The sequence below is a fragment of the Malania oleifera genome, chromosome 5 (genome assembly GCF_029873635.1).
Source record: "Malania oleifera isolate guangnan ecotype guangnan chromosome 5, ASM2987363v1, whole genome shotgun sequence".
NCBI classification, from domain to species: domain Eukaryota; kingdom Viridiplantae; phylum Streptophyta; class Magnoliopsida; order Santalales; family Ximeniaceae; genus Malania; species Malania oleifera.
The window spans coordinates 66929527-66951392 of record NC_080421.1 but is presented as its reverse complement, the minus strand read 5'-3'; the positions used below and the strand labels follow the sequence as shown (position 1 = coordinate 66951392).

Sequence of the window (21866 nt, the reverse complement as noted above, 5' to 3'; positions counted from 1 at the left end):
TGGAAGAACTAAGAGATCTAAAGTTGATACCATCCACCATATGTCTCCATTTCTTCAGATTCAGAGTATAGGACTTTATAGAATTCAAAAATGCTTTTTATGATTTCTCTTCCTCTATTAGGGAATCTTCCCCAATACAAATGCTGGAAATGGTATTCAATTTTCAGTGGGAATTTGCTCCCTGATAAAAAAATCTAGTATTCCAATCGCCCTCCTTGAGCCATAAGGCTCTAGATTTTGTCTCCAGGAAATTTGTTCAAGGCTAATAACCTTGGTCAATTATTTCCTGAGTGACACTCCTTAGGCCCTTTCATCAACATTAAGCCCTTGACCCAGCTCTTGTTCATCAAGATCCTTGATACCATTAAGATAGTATTCTTTTTTGCTTGGATATTTCCAAAGGTACTTTTATTCCAAACCTCTAGCTTTTCTTTCAACCCTTTCATTTTATATTCCTGCACAAAGTTAGCTTTCCCCTTTATTTGTAGCGAAGACCACTAGAGTTTAATGAGGTCCCCACATTTAACCCCTCCTGTGTCAATGAGAACAAGAAAATGGTCCAAGATGGGCCTAGGAAGGAGGCACTAGGCAGTTTTTAGGAAGTGAGTTTCCCAATCCATCAAAATTACGAATCTATCGATCCTCAAGAAAGAAGGTGGCTCTCTCGAGTTGGACCAAGCAAAGGTGCCACCATGAGCCGAAGGTCAATGAGCATTTACATTGATGAAGTCCAAAAATTCTCTCATGCATTTGTTCTCTGAGTTCATGGGGGTAGATCACAATGTTAAAACAACAACAACAACAACAAAACCAAGCCCTAGTCCCACTAAGTGGGGTCGGCTATATGAATCCTTTTCTGCCAATTTATGCAATCATGGACCATTTCTTTTGATAGATTCAAGGATATTAAATCCTTACTCACTATCTCCTCCCAAGTTATTTTAGGTCTACCCCTACCCCTTCTACTGCCCCCCCACAGTAACTAAGTCACTCTTCCTCACAGGTACACTATAAGGCCTACGTTGCAAGTGTCCATACCATATGAGTCGTCCCTCCCTTATCTTATCTTCTATAAGAGCTACACCTAACTTACCACGAATATGTTCATTCCTTAATTTATCTTTCAATGTTATACCACTCATCCATCTAAGCATTCTCATTTCGGCAACTTTTACTTTTTGGATATTATGTTTCTTCGTTGCCCAACATTCCGATCCATATAGCATAGTTGGTCTTATAGCTATCCTATAAAACTTCCTTTTCAATTTTAAGGGTATTCTACGATCACATAACACACTTGAAGCACTTCTCCATTTTACCCAACCTGCTTTAACTCTAAGCATTACATCATCTTCAATTTCTCATTTAGTTTGCATAATAGATCCAAGGTATCGAAATCTACAAGTGCTATTTATTTCATCATCATCAAGTTTAACTTTATCTCCAATATTCGTTCTATCATTACTAAAATTACATTTCATATATTCTATTTTATTTCTACTTATCCTAAAGCCTCTAAATTCCAAAGCTTCTCTCCATAATTCTAACTCAGCCTCTACTCCGTCCCTAGTTTCGTCAATTAATACAAAGATCACCATGTTAAAACATCATCCAATAATTCAAGGCACGTCCCACCATCTTCTAATCTCCAGAAGCTCAATCCAAAAAGAAAAAAAATTCTAGTGGGTCCTTCACCCGGCCCATAGATGCCAATAAGAATCCAAAAAGCTGTCTAGAGTTTTAAACAAACATGAAACCGAGAGTTAATGGAGTGATCCTGCAGTTCCACAACATTAATGGGCTCTGATGTAATTGTTTTGTTTCTTTGCTCTTGTTTGTATTTTGGAGGATATCTTTATCTCTTGTGTTTGTAATTTCCTCCCAGAGGTAAATGAATTTCTTTTTCTATAGAAAAAAAAAAAGAGGAAAAATAAAGAGCTAAATTCCTCCCCCCCCACCCCCCCCCCCAAAAAAAAAAATTGCCATCAGGCAACCCTAACCCAGATACTTCTATTTTTGACCATCCAACATCAAATCCTTCATATAATCGTTGAAATAAGAGCACAACAGGTCAAAATCTGGCATATTTTACAAAAGATGAGGGTTGACAATTGGAAAAATAAAGTAGCAAACTGAAACATAACCGTATATTTAGGGTGTAGCTGCGCTGCAGTGAGTTCACCCACTTTGAAAATCGAAATGCTGTATATGTCCAACAAAATTGTGTAACTTAGATTGTATCTTGACATCTACAATGAACAATACATTCTTCAAGGAAAAATGATGTACGTGACATGAACTCAGATACAGTGTGTACATTTTCAAGCGTCCAACATGCCAAATCTTTAAATCCATATGAACATGGAATAGGAAAATACTTATTCTTTTTATCTCGTTTCATAATTTTTATGTGAGGTGGTGTTATGTATGTCCATTTTGCAACAGATATATGGTAAATTTGAACTAATAACCAATTATTAAAAGAATGTTTTAACACCCATGTAGAGGTGTTGTGTCCAAGATAGTAAACATTGAATATTGTAGCAACATCCTTTCAAGGAGGTGCCCCACAAGCAGAAATTATAAATGAATAGTGAATTAGTGGAGAGTTCTAATTGTGTGGGGGGTATAGTGCATAAATTTTTGGAGTCGCGACCAATATTTATTCTGCCCTAGGTGTGATTTATCACCTAATTATTCCACCAATTTTAACTGTAATATAAAGTCAAAGGTCAATAATTAGGCTAAAATGGTAGTGGTTAGTATGTGTTTTCATAGACGTATTTGGGAGTACAGTTATAAGCATGGAAGGTACTGAAGACAAAAGCACCAATGCAACAGCCATTCCATGAATGACACTGAGATAACACATAGTTCATACTTGGCTTAAACACAATAATATTTCATACAAAGAATTTTAGCTTATTAAGGGTACTTAAAAAGGAGTAGGGGCTTTTATAGAAGAACAGGTCGGAAACGCCACAATGAGTGTAGTTACAAAGGAGGGTCTTTATAGATGAATAGGATATAAGGAACTTGCACCAACAGGGGCCGCGGAGGAGGTAATAATGCGGAACCGCTGCCACCTATGGTTGGTGACTAGTGGTGGCAGGAACAGACGTGGGAGCAGGGGATAGCAGGACTGCGGGGGAAGACATGCACCCTTAATTTTTTTTTTTTTTTGGTAAGTAATAAGTTTAATGATATCAAAATGAACACCAAATACACAAGGAGTGTACATGGCGTAAACAAATCAAAAACAGAAATTACAAGAATCTAGTAACTCAAAAACAGAAGAAAATGATTGGTTTCGCAAAGCAGCCAACCAATCCATCAAAGTTGTAAAGAAAAATAGCTTCAGGTCTGAAATGGATCTTTCCTTATCTTCAAAACAACTACTATTTCTCTCCCTCCAAAGACACCACAATACACAATGAGGAACTATCAACCAAATAAACCCATTTCGATAACAACCAAATCTGCCTTGCCAACATGCTAGAAGTCTCACTACAGATTGCGGCATAACCCAGCTCACTCCAAACAAATCCAACACCATAACCCACAAGTCCATTGCAACCGGACAATGAATAAAAAGATGATCAACCGTCTCATTATTACACTTGCACATGTAGCACCAATCCAATATCCAAACCTTTCTTTTTCATAAATTGTCAATCGTTAAGCATTTCCCTAAAGCAGCAGTCCAAACAAAAAAAGCTACTCTAGAAGGAATTTTCTGTTTCCAAATACTTTTCCAAGGAAAGCCACAATCTTTGGAGCCCATTAAAATACCATAGTAATCTTTAACGAAGAAACCCTTCTCTCTATCAGATTTCCAGCACATCTTATCCTCACCGAACCCCTTCACCAATGCACCATATATGGTATCCATAAAACCAGTCAAGGCTTCTAATTCCCGAAGATGCATACCCCCTAAAGAAACTTACATCCCAAAACAAGACTCCATTATCAAACTTCATGAGCTCAGCCACGCTAGCTTCTTTATCTCGGCAAAATCTATACAAATCAGGATAGCTGACTGCAAGAGATGTCTCACCACACCAATGGTCTTGCCAAATTTTCACCTTAGATCCATTTCCAATATCACAAATTAGTATCATTTGGGATTTTTTATATTTTTTTATATTTTTAATTTTGAATAATTTTGATTTTTAAAATGAGAGAGCTCTTTAACTGCCCCAAAAAAGTAGTTGCTTTTTAGAAAATTTTCATTGAGCCTTAAAATTCAAAAAAACACCTAAATAAATGGAAAATTTCGATTTGGAACCACTCTAGACCCTTCTAACTCTTTTAGGCCACAGGCCACTAATAAGATTTGGAAAAGAGTATAAAGAGAAAAATTGCATAAATATGTTGAGAATGAAAGAAAGGGAGAAAGAGAAAGCAAAAGGAGTTGTTAAAGGATGAAATAGAGCAAGAAAAAACAAAGAGAAACAAAGGAAATGATTGAAACGAACAAAGAGAGTGAAAAGAAGAGAAATTCCAAAAATCTACTCCGAGCTTACCTCGAGACTTTGAGTCACCTTAGTTCTTTTTTTTATATAGAAAAAGAAATTCATTAATAGGAAGAGAATTTACACGGTGCAGAAAAGGCATCTCCCAAAAAAATCTAGAACAAACCAAAAAGAAATAAAACAAGGTGAGCGAGTGAAATGGAGAAAAAAAATGCAAATAAATGCCAAGGATGATTGAAATAAAGGGAGGAAAATAAGAGAAAACGGACAAAGACCTCTCAAAAGGACTCCGCATTCATCCCGAGCAATTGAATCACCCTTGTTCGCTTTGAACCACTATTAGAGAGCCAAAAGAGAGAGAATCAAGAAAGAAATAGGGATTCAAAGGCTAATAATGTGGTACCAAATAACATTACAAAAAGAATTCAAGTGTCTTGAGTCAATATATACAAAGTTGGGTGCTAACAACTATGCATTCACTAAGTCTAGAAAAACTGTCGTTTATTTCCTCACATTATAATATATTTGTTAATTATCAAAAAGTGATTAAGCAATATGAGCTCCTGAAAATTTTGTTAGCTTAATGGCATTTGCATAAAGTCATACAGATCCAGAAAACTGAAAAAGCACGCATTCCTTGATACCTTTAAATGACAAATAGGGGCTCTTGAAAGTTGTAGCAATCATTTCGCAATACCGTCCTGCTTGTTCATCAGCACTGTCCATGGATTTCAGAACTGAAATAGCATTAACAACAAATATAACAAAATTAACCATCCTCTTCTCCCTTGAACAGCATCCAATCTGCCTAGCTTTGCACTTCACCGCAGTCCTCAACTGCCAACTATCTGAATCCCTGATCAGCAACCCACAGAAATGACATTTTTCAATTAAGGCCAAATCTAAACCTCAAAAAGAAGATCTTGTGTGAGGTAACACAACATACCTAAAAACCAATTTCCCATGACGTACACCTTCTGTCATCCAACGCTTCATCATCACTAAGTTTTCAGATGCATCATTAGACAAACTGCGCGTGTCATATAGACAGAAAGAAGTTGAAAATCTTGGAATCATATATTCCTGAAGGAAGTAAGTGCCATCACCAACAGAGGTGTTATCTGGGACAAGAAAAACAAGTATCCTGGCTAAACTTAAGTGAGCTAATGAAAAGCAAAACAAATAAATTAACTTCAGCTAAGAAAACAATTGTCAGCATCATGTGAGCAGGTCTGCCTACATCATGCTATCATCTCACTCTCAATTTAACATGTCAAATAACATATAAAGTAACATATATATACATGATACTTGGGCCCTTTCAGAGGCAAAAATGTCATCATCAAACACCCTTGAAATTCTATTGACAAGACTGCTTTTTCCAGATCCTTTTGGACCAATCAATATGAGTGACGTTGTTGTCGGTATATTATAGTCACTCAACTTCATGCCACCAGCTTTCTCAATCCATGCTCCAGGCGTATAGCTGTGAACATTAAACTATTATTCAGCTCTGCTGAAGCATAATTAACAATTTTAGTCACTGAAAGGTATTAAGAATTATATCATAATCACAATGTCACTCAAGACAGCTTTTTGACATTCGTCTCTAAAATTTCCTTAGAATAAGTATAGTGGGTATGGTTCTCATGTTTGCTTCTAGAAAATAAATGGAGAAGTGATATTTTTCTTGGGTGTTGTCCCTCATCTTTATAACCTCTATGACCTTCAAAATGTTCCTGTTACAAGTTTTTTATTTTATTTATTTAACCATAGAAGGGCGATACTATGTCTTGGAATTTCCTTTTCTTTAGGATTTGTAGTTATAGGGAGGCAGAGGAGTTTACTTCGTTGCTTACTTTGCTATACCTCTACCAGTAGACAGTTTAGGTACCTTAATCTTGCAAGTCCTTTTATTCTCATATAATTCATTTTCCCACTCCACTGCTTTCAGTGAAGTACATTTGGAAAGCAGAAGTTCCATCTAGGGTTGAGGTGTCTGTTTGGTTAGGCTTTGTTAACACTGACTACCTATTGTGGCTAAATGACTCAATAAGGCTTCATCTACTAATGTTTGTCTGATGTGCTTAGCTAGTGGTGAATATCATTTGCATCTTTTTAGCATTTCCCATTGCCTGGAGTAAGCAAAGTACATTGGGTATTTTTTCTTTCTTTTGGTGGGAAAGCAGTGAATTTGTTCAAATTCTTCAGATGCTTTTTTTCTCACTTTTTTTTAGAATTTTGACGAGGAATAAGGATGCTATGAGACTCTGGAATTGGGCAGTTTTATCTGTGATTTGGCCTATTTTGTTGAAGGGCAATGGGTCTGGTTTTTAAAGATCAAAACACACCTCTGCACAAATATATTAAGAAATGAGGAATAATACAAATGCAGAATGCTAGAGAACAAGATATTGAACAACTAGAAAAGAATAATTAAACAACTAGAAAAGAATAATTAAAGAAGAGCTTGATCATCAAACATTCTAGAAATCACAACACTGCACCTTCTTTACTTTTGTCCCAGAATTTCACCACCAAAAAAACATCCACAGCATGAGACACCCACATCACACCAGTGAAGGTGAAAAGATTACACAAAAGCCAAACAGCCACGGATGATCAAAAATCAAGTGCTCACTTGTTTCCTTAGAATCTATGGTAATTATAAAAAAAATTGAGATTGCTTTATTACACCTCCCTCCAGCAACAAGTCACTAGTATCAATTTTGCTAAGCATCAAGGTCCAGATGAAAGCCCTAACCTTAGAGCCGCCTTCCAAATAATTTCTCCAATGGAAAAAGCTAATGATTTAGGGATATCATCACAAGCCATAAAAAACTTTGAAGAAAAAACAACCAAATTATCCCTAATTGTTACGGGCCAAACACTTCACACCTTGTGAAGGGTCATGCCGCACAAGCTAAAGTACTCTTGCTTAACTAGTCAGCAAAAGTATACCACAGTTTATCACAAGAACACATTCACAGCAGTTGCATGCAAGTAAGCAGAAGTAGTAAGCAAGTCATGTAAACCAATGAAAAGCATGCGAGGAATATTGAACCAACATAGTTCATAAAAAACACCGCCACAAGCAACATGTGTTTAGCGAGGGAAGCAAGTAGGCTAAACACGTTTACATAATTCTAGTGAGTTTTACAAGATTAATTAACACATTTACAATATGCTAGTGAGTTTTACAAGATTGATTAGAACTCACCCTCCCCTAAAGAGCATTATAAGCTATTTTAGCTCTGGCACTAGGAAATCAAAATTACCGAGCATACTCCCATTCTACACTAAGGCATTGATACACTCAATTAACAAAACCTATACTACCATTTACATAATGGTAACCAATCCCATGCACACAAGAAAAGAGGTCACAGGCAGGCATAATGCCCCAAACAAGCTTGGTTGTGACTCCAAGCCATGTACAAGTATCATGCCTAGGAAGAGGCACAAATGGATCAAGAATCACTATTAGATTGACGGTTGACCCATGCAAAAGATGGAAATCCCATGAAAGAGAATTCCCTTCCAATGAAGAAAAAGGAGGATTATGGGAAACGAACTACAAAGGATTATCTCCAACCCATCGGTCCTTAAAAATGAATTGCATTACCATTACCAATCCTATAACATCTAAGAACAAAAAAGAATATGAAAAAATCCACAAGGAAAACTTCCACCAACTTGATGAGTACGACAAATTCCCACCCCCCCCCCCCAAAAATAACAAAATTCCCCCTTTATTTCAATGAACATCGCACTTACTCTTAATAACATTGTGTCAACTGGAATTCATTTCTATAGGAAGCCTCCACAGCCATTTCCACACTAAAGAAATGGTTTTCGGCATCAAATTCCCAAGACCCAAGCCTCCTCTTATCTTGAGCCTCTTGATCACCTCCCAACTAACTAAATGACACCCCTTGTCCTCACTTGTATCAGACCATAAGAATTTCTCATGATCCTCTCCAATCTCTACACAACACCAAGAAGAATTCTAGAAAGAGACCAAAAAAAAAAATGAGAATACTTGAAGGAAAAGCACTAATAAATGTAGTGAAAGCCCCAAATGCGATGAAAGACCGCTGTTCGACCAAGAAGTGGTAAACCTAGGATTGCCCCTAAAAGAAGGACCTAAGTATCAATACAAAACCAAACAACCTGCAAAAGAACAAAATTCATCAATTTCATGTTAACCCATGTTAATCAATCCTAAATCACTCTTTGCCGCATTAATCATCGATTCCAAGATTTTCTTATAAAAAAATTCAATAAACAATGCACTCTCCAATTTCATTACATCAGCATCCAAGAAGAAAACACTACTGTTTGCAAACTGAAGATGAGAAACCTCCACACACTCACTACTAACCCTAAACCCTTCAATAACCTTAAACATAGCTTTAGACAAATGATGCATAAATGTAACAGTTGCAGTTATTTCAGATGTTACATAACACACAACAGATTTCACATTTGTGGATTCCTTTATGGCATTAGCAAACTTCTCAAAACTTATAGATTCACTTTTTTTTTAATCCTAAATCTTACAGACTTATATCTCAATAATTTTTACCAAATTGTAAATCAAATTGAACATGCCATATAACAAACATGTTTGAACATTATATTGGCTCTTTTGTTGCTAAAAGAAGAAAAGCCTTGTAGTTGTTACTATTCACTATTTTATTGAGTATAAATCTAATCTATTTCTGGAAATCACAAAATAAAGAAACATAAACAATAAAAATATTTATATTCATACTTCGTAACATAATCACATAAAAGCATAAACATTGAATCAAAGGATAAGCAGCATGGAGCAAAGACTTGAGACTACCTGCTCTTAATCCAATTTTGTAGCAATTGAAGGATGTAGATAATTGCACAAATACAATTTCTAACTTGTAGAAAAGAACGTCAAAAACATGATTTTTGCTCTCCCATGTAACAAAAGATTTGTTTATCTTCCACCACTTTGACTTTAATTCTTGATTATTTGATAGGAACGATCTGAAATGCTGATGAATATAGTTCATAAATTACGTTCCAAGTTTTAAAAGCTTGAAATGTTATTTCAAAGAACTATTAAATTTGTGTAAAAAATGTTAAATCAATTCAAAGCCAGTGTGTGCCTCTGAGGGAATAACAACATGCGGCAGACGGTAACCTAACATGTCACCAACCATAACAGATGTGAATCAAGGCACAAGATATCATTCTGTAGCACTAACAATTATAGAAGGCATCAATGCTGTTGTATAATGGCATGATATAGCAGTAACAGCCAACTTTTAGAACCATGAACCTAAATCCCTAAGCTCTATTGCTTCATTATTGGCTTAAGCATATGGTGTTTTTAACAAAGCATCCTTCATTGAATTTTACCATGATTGGAAAGCTTTGCTGTGATTGTTTTATCATTATTTATTTTTATATTATTTGGGTTCTTTTCCTTTCTATTGTTTCTAGGAGAATGTCTTAAATTTTAGGGAAAAAGACACTGACCTCCCCTAAAATTTCAAAAGTCTCAAACACCTTCCTTGACATTTGATTCTTAGGACACTTATACCCCTCAAAAATATTATCTTTTTGCTAAATATAAGGTGACATCTATGTCTTTTTGGCAAACCTCATGGGGGAGGTTTGTGGATTCTTGAAATCTTTGGGGAGGTTCTTGAGATTTTCGAAACCTCAAGGGAGGTCCTTATCTTTTTGCTAAACCTTAGGGGAGGTAAGTGTCTTTTACCCTAAATTTTGTACTCATTATATTTTTCTGTTATCTTTAATAGCTTTATTCTTCTACCTACAGGAAATTATAAGAGTCGCCATATACATTCAGAATAAACAATAAATGAAATACATATAACGACTATTTTGCCATAGCAAAAATAACACCCATCTTAATTAGTAAAATAACTTTCAGATGATGCCAATGCAAGCTTTTTTACAAGACTTTATAGTTAGTAAATAAGCTTCAAATGATGTCCACGCAATGATTTCCATGAAGCTTTTGTTAAGTTCCAAATTTGAATGTATTCGGAGTTTAACTTGAAGAGAACATTCAGAACCCAGGCAAGTAAATCCATAATTGGATGTTTTCATGTCCAGTCTATGTTCCTACCAACTCCCATAAATATCAACCGTCACAAAATAAATGTGCACAGGAAGTATACAACCTCCCAGTATCCATGATCCTGATACCTTGTTAAATTACCCTTTTCCCTTAAAGTTTACCCTGTTAAAATGTATATCAAGCCTCAATAAATACCAAATTAATTGCAAAGAAGTCAAAGCAACTTCATCTCACTGGTCCCATTTCTCTCCCTGAGTTTCCCATGTGAGAGACAAGCAAATTCACTCAATCACAATTAACTACAACTACAACTATGCATCAAAATTCAAAACATATATAGACTATCTTTGAAATTGTTTTTTCATACCAAGCATCAAGCTTGGCAATTACATCAATAACAAGACTTCAATGCAGATTTGGGCACATGATCTGATCAAACACAAAAATAAGGTTTTTGTTGCATCCAAAAAAGATTTTGATAGTAAAAAACATTGTTTAAGTATTTGATAATTTAGATATCCATGAAATAATGTTTGGAGTAATTTGAAAAAAAACTCTTGGATGATTATCTGCAAAGTGGTTTATGTTGAAAATTGGTGTGAGAATGCTCAGAGAAGAATATTTTTCCACCGCATAAGATTGTGTGTGCTTCAGAATGGGGATTGGTTAGAGTTTAAAGCATGCTGAAAGCATTACCTCAGCTTTAACTAGCTAGCAATGCATGCTATGTGCATGTCATGGATCTCCACCACTCCTTTGCATGACCATCTCCCTCGTCTCATTTTGTCTTCATTTCATCATATGATATTCATGTGGTCCTACTTCAATTCTTACATTATTGACTACTCATGTTGACTTTATTTAATGAATTAATAACTTTATATTTAAACATTTATACTATGTTGATAATTAAGATATTATTAGAAGAATCATTCTTCAAAAATAGTGGAAAAAATAATTTAATGGATGAGAATGGTGGGATACCAATGCTAATTTGAGGTACTCTTTGGGGAGTCCATGTAGTTTTTCCCAGATTTATTCTCTTTTCACTCCTCACGCTAAATTTGAGGCGGGGAGGGGATCCCGGATCTGTTTCTAGAAAGACCCAAGGCTTGGGAATGTTTCTTTTGCCAATTCTTTTCCTCGTATTTTCGGATTGTGCTTTGAGCCTAATAGAATTATCTCTTTCTTTGTTGACAATTTGAATAGTCCCTTGGTTTATTGGAATCGTCATCTCTAGAGACTTCTAAATGATAGGGTGATGATGGAGTTCTCTTCCTTGCTGTCTTATTTGAATAATTGTAACCTAATGTTGGGAAGGGATGTTCGCTCTTGGTCTCTAGGGGAGTTTACTTGCAAATCATTCTATGATTTCTTGACCTATTCACACTCTTCTTTTCCTCTCTATCCTATACTTTGGAAGGTTAAAGTTCCCCCAAAAATAAAATATTTTACTTGGTTAGTTGTGCTTGACAAAATTAATACCAATAACTTGCTACAAATTAGGAGACCCTTGAAGGCCCTCTCTCCAGATGTTTGCCCTTATTTAGTGGAAGACTTGTTGGTCATCTCATTCATTGGCTTCAGTAAAAGGAAGGATAGGGCAGCTTTGTGTAGGAGTGGCATATTTGCAATCTTATGGGGTATATGGTTGGAGCATGATGCATGTATATTTTCGGGGAAGAAGATAAATTAGTCAATGAAGTGGGAAAAGATCTAGCATATGACTTCTTTGTGGTGTGTCAGTTTTGGAATTTTTAGGGAAGCTATCTTTCAGGACTCACAGAGGGGTCGGAGGAACTGGCTGGTTTGATGTTTCCCTTTTTTGTTGTTTTAGATTTTTTCTGTTTAAACCAGATTTTCTTTGGGAAAGATCTCTTTCTCCCTTGTAAATTATTTCCCTATTAACGAAATTTATTTTGCTATCGAAAAAAATTAAATTTTTTATAATGGTATTTAGAATTTGGAATCATGGGCTGAATTGGAACTTGTGATATCCTACTTCAAATTTCTTTGACATGCAATGCATATATTTTAGGAGCTAAATTCAATATTATTTCAATCTTTGTTTTAATGCAAACTGACTTACCAAGCTTGAGAATAACAAGAAATAGAATGTATTTTAAAATATCTTGCAAAGAATGCAACATTTGTAAGAACCATGCTCTGAGCTACGAACTCAACTGCCTAAGGGAGCTTGTGACAGTGCTAAAGCAATTTCTTTCTTTTCCCCTTTCAAACTACTGATTCAACATTTTTTGTCTACTAGAAGAAGCACTAAAACTTTCTAATATTGTTTGAAAGAGAGTTTCTCTTCAAACTTTGTGGGTCAATAATTCATTGGATTTGCGAGGAGGTGTTTTGAATGTTTCTCACATTGGTGGTTCAGGCATCCCAAATGATTGGAAAAGAAGGAATAAAAAATAATGTGTCGGGTGCACATGTTTTATTTCTTTGATAATAGTATATCCACATGATAGTAGTTTTTTTGGTAAAGTTCCCTTTTGTATCCCTTTTGAGCTAATATCCTTTACCTTTTTCTTAAAAAAAACAAAAAAAAGTGAGGCTTTTAGAGTTGATGTAGATTTGGACAAACCACTATAATTCAGATGTCATTCCCCGTACCCTGTCTCTTGCAACTTATTATGGTCATCTTGTGTGTACGATTGCTTCCGCATGGTTTAATTAATTTTGAATTGCACATGTTTGTCTTTAAAAAACATATGTATACATATATTTAATCAGCCAATTCATCCTGTCTTGAGTGCCTACATTGCAACAGCTGGTTATGGAGAATTCATTAGATTGGGTAATAATATCAAGTTAAAATATGTTGGGTCTCAAAACCTACTTCAACAAGTTACATATTAGGTGTACTGCCTAAATTTCCAACAGATCATGTCAATTCAGGCTCTCCAAATGAATCAGGTGGGATTTATGGAAAAGAAAAGACTTCTGAGATGACCCTCTTATAAATATTTTGGGCATGAGTTATCTCTCCAACAGTCAACCTCACCTAATCGGACTTAAGGTTTGCTTTGTTATTGTTGTTATCTCTCCAACCTGCCAACCTGAATTCAACTTGATTGCTACTAGTTATTTGTTTAATAAGATACATTGCAGTTTAAATAGCATTATTGTTTTAATATAAGTAGTTATTCATTGGTATTCTCTTAAATTAGTAAGTAAATTTTATTTTGAGGGAGGTAACAGATTGACTAGCTTGATTCTTAGGTTAAATTTGAATTTAGCATGTCTCAACTCATCTGAATATGAAAACTCATTGCAGCATTGCTGGTCCTAGTCACAAGATTCAACATGGAACTGCACATATGATGCCATATGCTTATTAGTACGCATAACTAACACCCGCTGAGTAGCTAAAAGTTCAAAGTAAGACATTAAATACGGGTTAGTTTGTTCTATAGAGAAAACTCCTTCATACGAGCTGTTTTGACCTGAATCTCAACAATAACAGGGCTCAACAAACAGACAAATGACTTGGCATTGGGACATCTATCTTGAAGATTCCAAGCTCAAATTCGGGATGAGGCAGTTGTGGTTATGTGTTGTGGACAATGGGATATATCACATATTGTTCGACCAAATGCCCATTGGGCTTACCTATGAACCAATAAATAAAAAATAAATAAATAATGAGTAAGAAAAATACCTCGTGGAATAATCCTAGAGTCCCCCAAATCTCACTCCTTAGGGATTGGTAGCATTTCTATGTTCAATTTTCATTTCCACAATGAAATAAATTATGAAAATGTGCTTGCTTATGTTGCTAGTTTTCTATTTATGTTGTTTGCTTTCAGTTATTTTCAGAAAAAAAAAAAAAAAAATTAAAAACTAGATTTAATGGTTTTCACTTGCTCTGTTGCAAAATATTTTAATACCTAGAATTTGCTTTAGTAGATTAAATCATTCATTTTATACATAATTTTTAATTAAAATTAATATATAATGGCCATGTGAAGTTAAAATAAAATTAAAGTAAAAATATCCGCAAATTTTCTTCTCTTTTTTTTTCAAAATAATCAAAAGCATTTCAAAAAATAATTGTACACTTTTTCTGTTTCCAAGTACTTAAGATTGTCATTGTAAAGTGAATTTTAAAATACAATTAAGTAAAATTATGATAAGTGTTATTTTTATTAGAATATTTTTAATTTTAATCACATTTTTAATTGTTATTTGATTCAAGGACACAAATAAATGTTTTTTCAAACAAGTTTTTAATTTGTTTTAGTTTTAGAAATACTTAACAAGTTGCTAGTTGCTAATGTCATTTTTTAGTTTTTGTTTCCGGTTTAGTGGTTTCTTGTTTTTATTTCTTGTTTTTGCTTTCATAATTTTTTACAGTGACATCAAATACCCCCTTAATGTCTAATGTATACCCTAAACAACAAGAGTTCTACTACTTTATGTATGAAATGTAAAATAGCTTTTTTTTCTTAGATTTTTTTTCCCTTTTATTTCACGCCCCCGGGGTAGAGGATTGTAATGATAAAATTATGTTTCCAAATTTTCATTTCTTTTTCTTTATTTTTTCCATTTTGTCATAAAAGATCCATCTATGATTTTTATTTTTATTTTTTTACAGTTTTAAAAATTAGAGTTTTCATATCACACTGGAAAGATATGTAGTTAACTAGGTTTATTTTCATTACTCATTACTCATTAGTTCTTATAACATTAATTTTGCTCTCTTTGCAAAAACAAAATGAGACACGCTCTTGCATCACCAACCAGCAACAATTTGATGGATTAGTGTGCCGTCTAGCTTTGAGAATTCTTCGCAAGTATCTAATATATTCATAAAGATGCTCTGCAATTATAAATGTTAACAACAATTTTCATACCTTTTCATTCATTTTTTCCAGTTTTGTAACAAATGATTCATCCTTGATATTTGGCACACTTAAATATTTCAAAAAAATAAAAGATTTTATAACAGAACATAATGATTTTCAAGGTTTGGGGTTAACTAAGTGTAGTTCCATTAGTTCTAAATTTAATTTAACAATCATTGCAAAGCAAAATGAGATGCAATATTGAATCTGTTGCATTTTTTACTAGTGTATTCAGTTCTTGGAAATTATCTGCTAGAATAAAGCTGACATTGACTAAAGTTTTAGAAATGAAAATTTTTACTAGCCATTTCTGATATTCATCCTCATACAACAAAAGTAGCCACAAATTCTCGCTGTAGCTGGCAATGAAGTTTTAAACTAAATTGTATGTAATTAGGGCTTAAATACAAAAACTAACCAAAATAAATGCAACAAAAGGGAAGGGGCACAATGAGATTTTTGCCTAAATTTTTTTAAAAATTCAAAATGCATGCAAGTTTAGTGCACATTCTATCTTCCCTCTGTCTCCACAGTTAAGTTAAAAACAGACGTTTAAAAATCATGATATTTCTGCTTTGTGCCTTCTGCCCAGTCTAGAATTTGTATCAAGTATATTTGCAAGACAAGAAGTGGTTGTATAAATAAATACCACTATACAAATTATTGATGAATTTTAATTTCTAATTGAACTTTTTAACTTAAATATTTAAGAAAATGTTATGCATATTGTCATAATCCCAGCATATACTAGAGATATCATAACCATATAAGGATAGAGTAGGTCTGAAGAGAAGCATTTTACAGGACAAAAATGTGAGTCTAAATGAATCAAAGTGCACAATACCTCAATGAAGTCAGGCCCAAACCCTTAGCAATGTATTAAAAATAAGCTAAACTGCTAAAATTTTTATTACTAAGGAAGTGTTTGGGTATATGAATTTCAGGTCATGGATCTGGATTTGCGTGGATTTGGAAGAAACTCAGTATAATTTTATATTATTCTTTGTCTAAATCCACACAAATCCAAATCCAGGATCCCAATTCCATGCTCCCAAACCCAGAGTCAAAGAAATCACACACCTAATTGCACACACCTAAGTGCATACACGAACACTCGGACAAATGAAATTGAGGGAAAAAAACACCAGCAAAATTAAACCAATGAAATCCATCCAATAGAAATACCTCAAAATTTTACTTTTGGCCACTCCTAAGTTTTCACTGCGAATCCTCAAATCATCATAACTCAGTAAAATTTCCCTGTAAATATTGTGCCGCCGCCTCCACTGTGAATCAGTATCCAATGAATTTGCGGAGACACGACCACCCAAATCATCGAGCAACAACTGATCAGCTAAAGTGCTTGCAGCGTTCTCAGGATTCATGGATAAACCATCCCTGATAATCCAAACCATTATCACCGTAAAAGCTCACGAAAATTGTACGGAAATCCCATCACCCTCTCTCTCTGTTAACCGAGAAAACTGAGGAAAAAATAGAAATAACCTCACCTCAACCGAGTCAAAAAGTTGTATCAGGCCCAGTTGGGCGGAGTTCCATTTTTAAAAATTGAACTTTACAAAATATTCTTAGTTAAAATTTATTTTCTTTTCTGACATTTTCTCAGCAACAAAACAGATTACATGGGAAAGAGAACGAAAAGGAAAGAGAAACGGGATCGAAAACACTTCATTGAATACCCGTGACGCTGGGAACCTTGAAACGACAACTCGGGGACACCACGCTCCACCGGTGATTCTTCTCCTGTCCGTCGAACACAAAGACGGGCACATTTTCTTCAGATAAATTCAAAAGTCAAACATGAATTACGAATTTACAAGAACGTAAATAGAGAAAAGATACCTTTGGATGATGAAGAAGAGAGAACTCTATCGCCGCCCATTCTCAATTGACCGCTAGCTAGCAAGCCAGCCTATGCGTCTCAAGGGAGAGAGAGAGAGAGAGAGAGAGAGAGAGAGAGAGAGAGAGAGAGAGGAGGGACCGTTGGGACAGACCAGGTGAGGAGCGAAGAAGAATTGAGAAATTTGAAGACAGTCTGCTGGCAGTCTTGTAAATATCTAACCTGTACTTATCTCTTTTTGGGAATTCGCCCTTTTCGGTAGGCTCATACTTATAATTATCCCAAAATACCCTTACAACTATCTACAATTATCCTAAAATGATATCCTAAAATTATCATTATACTATTTAATTTATTATTATTTTCTTTACACCTTTTTAAAAATTTAAAAATAAAAAATAGAGAACCTAGAGCATGCACATGGTGCTTGCTCATGGCTGCTATTATATAATATCTAACATTATAGCTATCTCCTCAAGTTTTGATCTCTCTACCCTGTAATCATGCCTCCACTGACCGTGACTCGATTGTATAAATTTATTAGACTCAATGGCGCTACTCTATCTCTTCCCTTGGCGGCACTTCCTATTGACTTATCTCGGCATTGTTTTTTCTCTCTTTCTCTCAACTATATATATATATATATATATATATATGTATGTATGTATGTATGTATGTATGTGAAACTATTAATTAAATTATTATTATTATTACTCCTAAAAGCTTAGAGGCTAAAAGTTCGTAGTCTTTAAGGTGACAAAAAAAAGATTTCCAAAATTATCTTTTTTGTGTAATTTATGCAAAATTTAAATGTCCATCATATCCTAGAATACAAAATGTTAACGCCCTTCCAACTTTTTGGTTCGTCCAGTTTAATTCACACAAAATTTAAATGTCCGCCATGTCTTAAAATACAAAACTTTAATGTTCTTCTAGTTTTTTTGTTCCCTAATTTAATTCATACAAAATTCAAATCCCATTAGGCCCTAAAATAAAAAAAAACGTTGCAATCCTTCCAACTTCTTTGTTCGGCCATTGTATAAAACATTACTACTCTTCCAGCTTTCTTTTTGTCTAATTTAATTCAGGCAAAATTTAAATGCCCATCCTAAAATACAAAATTTTACTACTCTTCTAGCTTCTTTGTTCCCTAAAATTCATAGAAAATTTAAATTCCATGATGTCCTAAGATGCAAAACGTTATGGGAATCAACATGCACCTCGAGTATCTTTTGCAAATATTGTGACACGTGAATGACCACCTGAAATCTACCATTGGATGTAAATTTTATTTGCAGATATTTTGAAAGTTCAAGCCCAAAATGATGACTTAATAAACATTTACATTTGATGGGCTTAAAACTTTGGAGCATAGAATTGAAGACGACTTGAAGATTCATGATAAATGTTTTATTTTATTTAATATTTTTTTTAATCTCTTAAGAAGTATACAAGTCATGTGCATACTCATGTAAGATTATAAATAGGTCATCACTTGTATTGTAAATGAGTCTTTGTATTATCAATTAAAAGAAGTTTTTGCTTGGACTCGTGAAACTTATTCTCACAAGTTAGAGTGGAGCGTGGGCACGTAAAGCGCATGTTGCACATGCAACAATATTTTTTAAAATATATATAATAATGGTGCATGCATAGCATGTGCGTGAATGGATTATATGCACCACGTTTTTTTTTTATCTTAATATCTTTTTTCGGTAGGAAATGATTGTTTTGTCCTTTCTTTCTCCTAATTTGCCATTTTTATCCCCAATTCGCTCCCAAAAATACTATAAATACCAGCCAGCCCCCTCCCCCACCCTTCCCATTTCCCTCACCATCGCTCCAAAAAATACACCAACTTTCTATAATTAGACACACGCTATTTCCCAAAATAAAGTTAGAAAATAAAAGGGAAAAGATAGAAGATGGAAAGGCCTGCTACTTTGAGCACCAAACATTATTTTCTAGGTTCTTGTCTCTCTCTCCATATACCAAGGTTTTTTTTCCCTTTATTATTTTGTTATTTCATCAAAAAATAAAATAAATAAATAAATAAATAAATATGTATTAGCTAGCATTATGTTATATGTTATATCATGTTAACATAAGTATATATTATTATTATTTTAAAAATTACTAACTTTACATTCATATCTATTATATGTTATTTATAATAAATATTATTATTGCAATATCTAACTTATAAATTACCATTATTTTTAGCATAATTCGCTAATATTATCATGGTAATTAGTCAAACTAATTTTTTTATTTTTGGTAAGAAGTAAGATTCGTAAATTACCAATGTTGGGTAAAATGCAAAGCCTTACAATTCTTTTGTCCAATTCTTCGACAATTACAATTATCATGGTAATTAGTCCACATGTAAGTTGAAAAGTGTTACTGTTGTTTACTATTATTAAATAGCTTTGTTCTTATTATTGATATTTAAAACTTACAAGTAATTATTATTAATTAAAATTATCAGTAATATTTTATTATTATAATTACTATTATAATTATATTTAAATTATAAATTAGTTTCTATGAAACTACTATAATTAACCTTATTATTATTATTATTATTCCTCTTGCTGCTATTGTTGTTGTTATATTGTCACATATCTATTAAAGTTTTTACTAATCACATATTAATTATTATGATTATAATTATCATTATTATTTCTATTACTTATTGTATACTATTACAACTATAATTATTATAGAAAGTGAACATAAATTACATAATTATTATCAATCTTTTATCATTAACTATGTATGTTAAACAACAACAAACAACAAAGCCAAGCCTTAATGTCCTAATTTTTTCACACAGAGCTGGTCCCCGGTAAAGGAGGAGGGTTGCGTTAGGTAGCTGACAGTTAGCGTAGAATTTGTCGGATCACTATGATTAACTATGTATGTTACTGTATTATAATTATGAATAACATTGTTTCATAAATATTAACTATTATTATTATTAATATTATATTTTTATTGATATTATTATTTTGAGTGATTCCATACATTCATTACCACTATTATAGTTATTATCATTAATTAGCACTTGTTATTTATTATAAATGTAATCATTAGTAATATAATAATACTATTATTAGCGTATTTTGAAAATATTAATTAAAATTATTACTAAATCATATTTATTATTTCTGATAATAGTATGATTAACAAATTAATACTTTTTTTACTAATTTTAGATTTGTATATAATAATTGTTGACTCAATGAGTCCTTCCCGTTTTGATTATGATAAATCCAATAGTTCTTACCTGTGCATTGAGCTTATTAACAAAAATTTACCCTTAGCACACACGGATGGTAAGGACACAAGAAAGTCATAAGGACCGCAACATTCACATCATATGGTGTCATTTGAAGAAACAAAGGAAATGAAGACCAAATAATTTCAATTGTATTCATTGTTCATTTTATTTTGGGTCTATAATATTAATTATGGTCTGTAATAATTAATACATTACATGCATGATAGGACAGATAAGTTCAATGACCATAGATTGACTTTAGGTCCCTAAATATCACATAAAAAATCTCATATAACTGAAAAGTTATTGTTAATCCTATGTGTCATACCCTGTTTTGATTATGATAAATACTCAGGTATTTAATGTCTATCAAGTTTGTGTGCAAGCTCATATTAGTAAGATCATTTGATGACATGTGAATACTTGAAGACTAAAGACCCTAAAGACTTATTTATTGTAATTTGTATTATGTTCATTTCGGATCTGTAATATTAATGCATATCATACATGTAGGACTATAAGTTCAAGACTATAAAGTGACCTTAGGAATGGTCGACTGACGCCAGGTTTTTAGGACTAACTCTAAGACCTTAGAAAGACCTTAGGTCCCAGGACTTTCACGTAAAATAGTCCCCAAGATCATATATAATATCGGAGGAATAAATTGAATAAAATTAGGACTTAAAAGATAAAATTAGAAGGCATTCGGGCGACCGAACTTGACAGTACATTTTGTATCGGTCGACCAAACAGTTGGAAAGTCAAAATGTTGACTTGGTTTTGGCCGACCGAACCAAAATGAACGTATCTTCCATGGGCGACTAAACCTGTGTCAGAAACTTTCCCACCAACTCAGTAGCCCAAACCTTACGTTCATTTTACCCTTGGGCGACCGAACTTATGAGTTTGGCAAATCAAAGTTGACACCGGGCGACTGAATCGCGGACCTTTTGGAAATCGCCTCGGTTCACAAACTAAACCTTGATTCGGGCACCTGAACTTCAAAATAAACTTTTTTCATTGAATTTGTTCGGGCAACTGAATTTTGGATTAGGTGCCCGAAACTCTCGGGTTGTTTTATTTTTCACCATGGTTAAGAGGGTTTAAACAGAGTTAATTTTTCTAAACATTTTTAAACAAATTTAAGAATACCCTATGTGTCCCCCAACGGTCATAATTTAGCCCTTGTCTATATATAGAGACTCATTTGCTTGGATTAGTGGTGATTAGCAAATAGGATTAATGAAAAAACCTCTCAAATTTCTAAAGCCCTATTTGTTCATTCAAACCCTATGCACTC

At 33.7% G+C, this 21866-nt stretch overlaps 1 protein-coding gene across 2 annotated transcripts in view; it reads right to left on the bottom strand.

Moving 5' to 3' along the window:
* Nucleotides 1–17523, bottom strand: part of LOC131156199 (uncharacterized) — a 38154-nt gene extending 20631 nt beyond the window's left edge. The window contains exons 1-6 of one of the 2 annotated variants that reach the window (XM_058109699.1): nucleotides 17286–17523; nucleotides 17123–17186; nucleotides 16608–16820; nucleotides 5780–5961; nucleotides 5422–5596; nucleotides 5120–5331 (exon numbers count right to left, since the gene is read on the bottom strand). In XM_058109699.1, the coding sequence (XP_057965682.1) occupies nucleotides 5120–5331; nucleotides 5422–5596; nucleotides 5780–5961; nucleotides 16608–16820; nucleotides 17123–17186; nucleotides 17286–17325 (886 nt within the window). In that variant the 5' untranslated portion in view covers nucleotides 17326–17523. The remainder of the gene's footprint in view (nucleotides 1–5119; nucleotides 5332–5421; nucleotides 5597–5779; nucleotides 5962–16607; nucleotides 16821–17122; nucleotides 17187–17285) is intronic. The other variant, XM_058109700.1, reaches the window with a different exon arrangement.
* Nucleotides 17524–21866: the final 4343 nt, after the last annotated feature.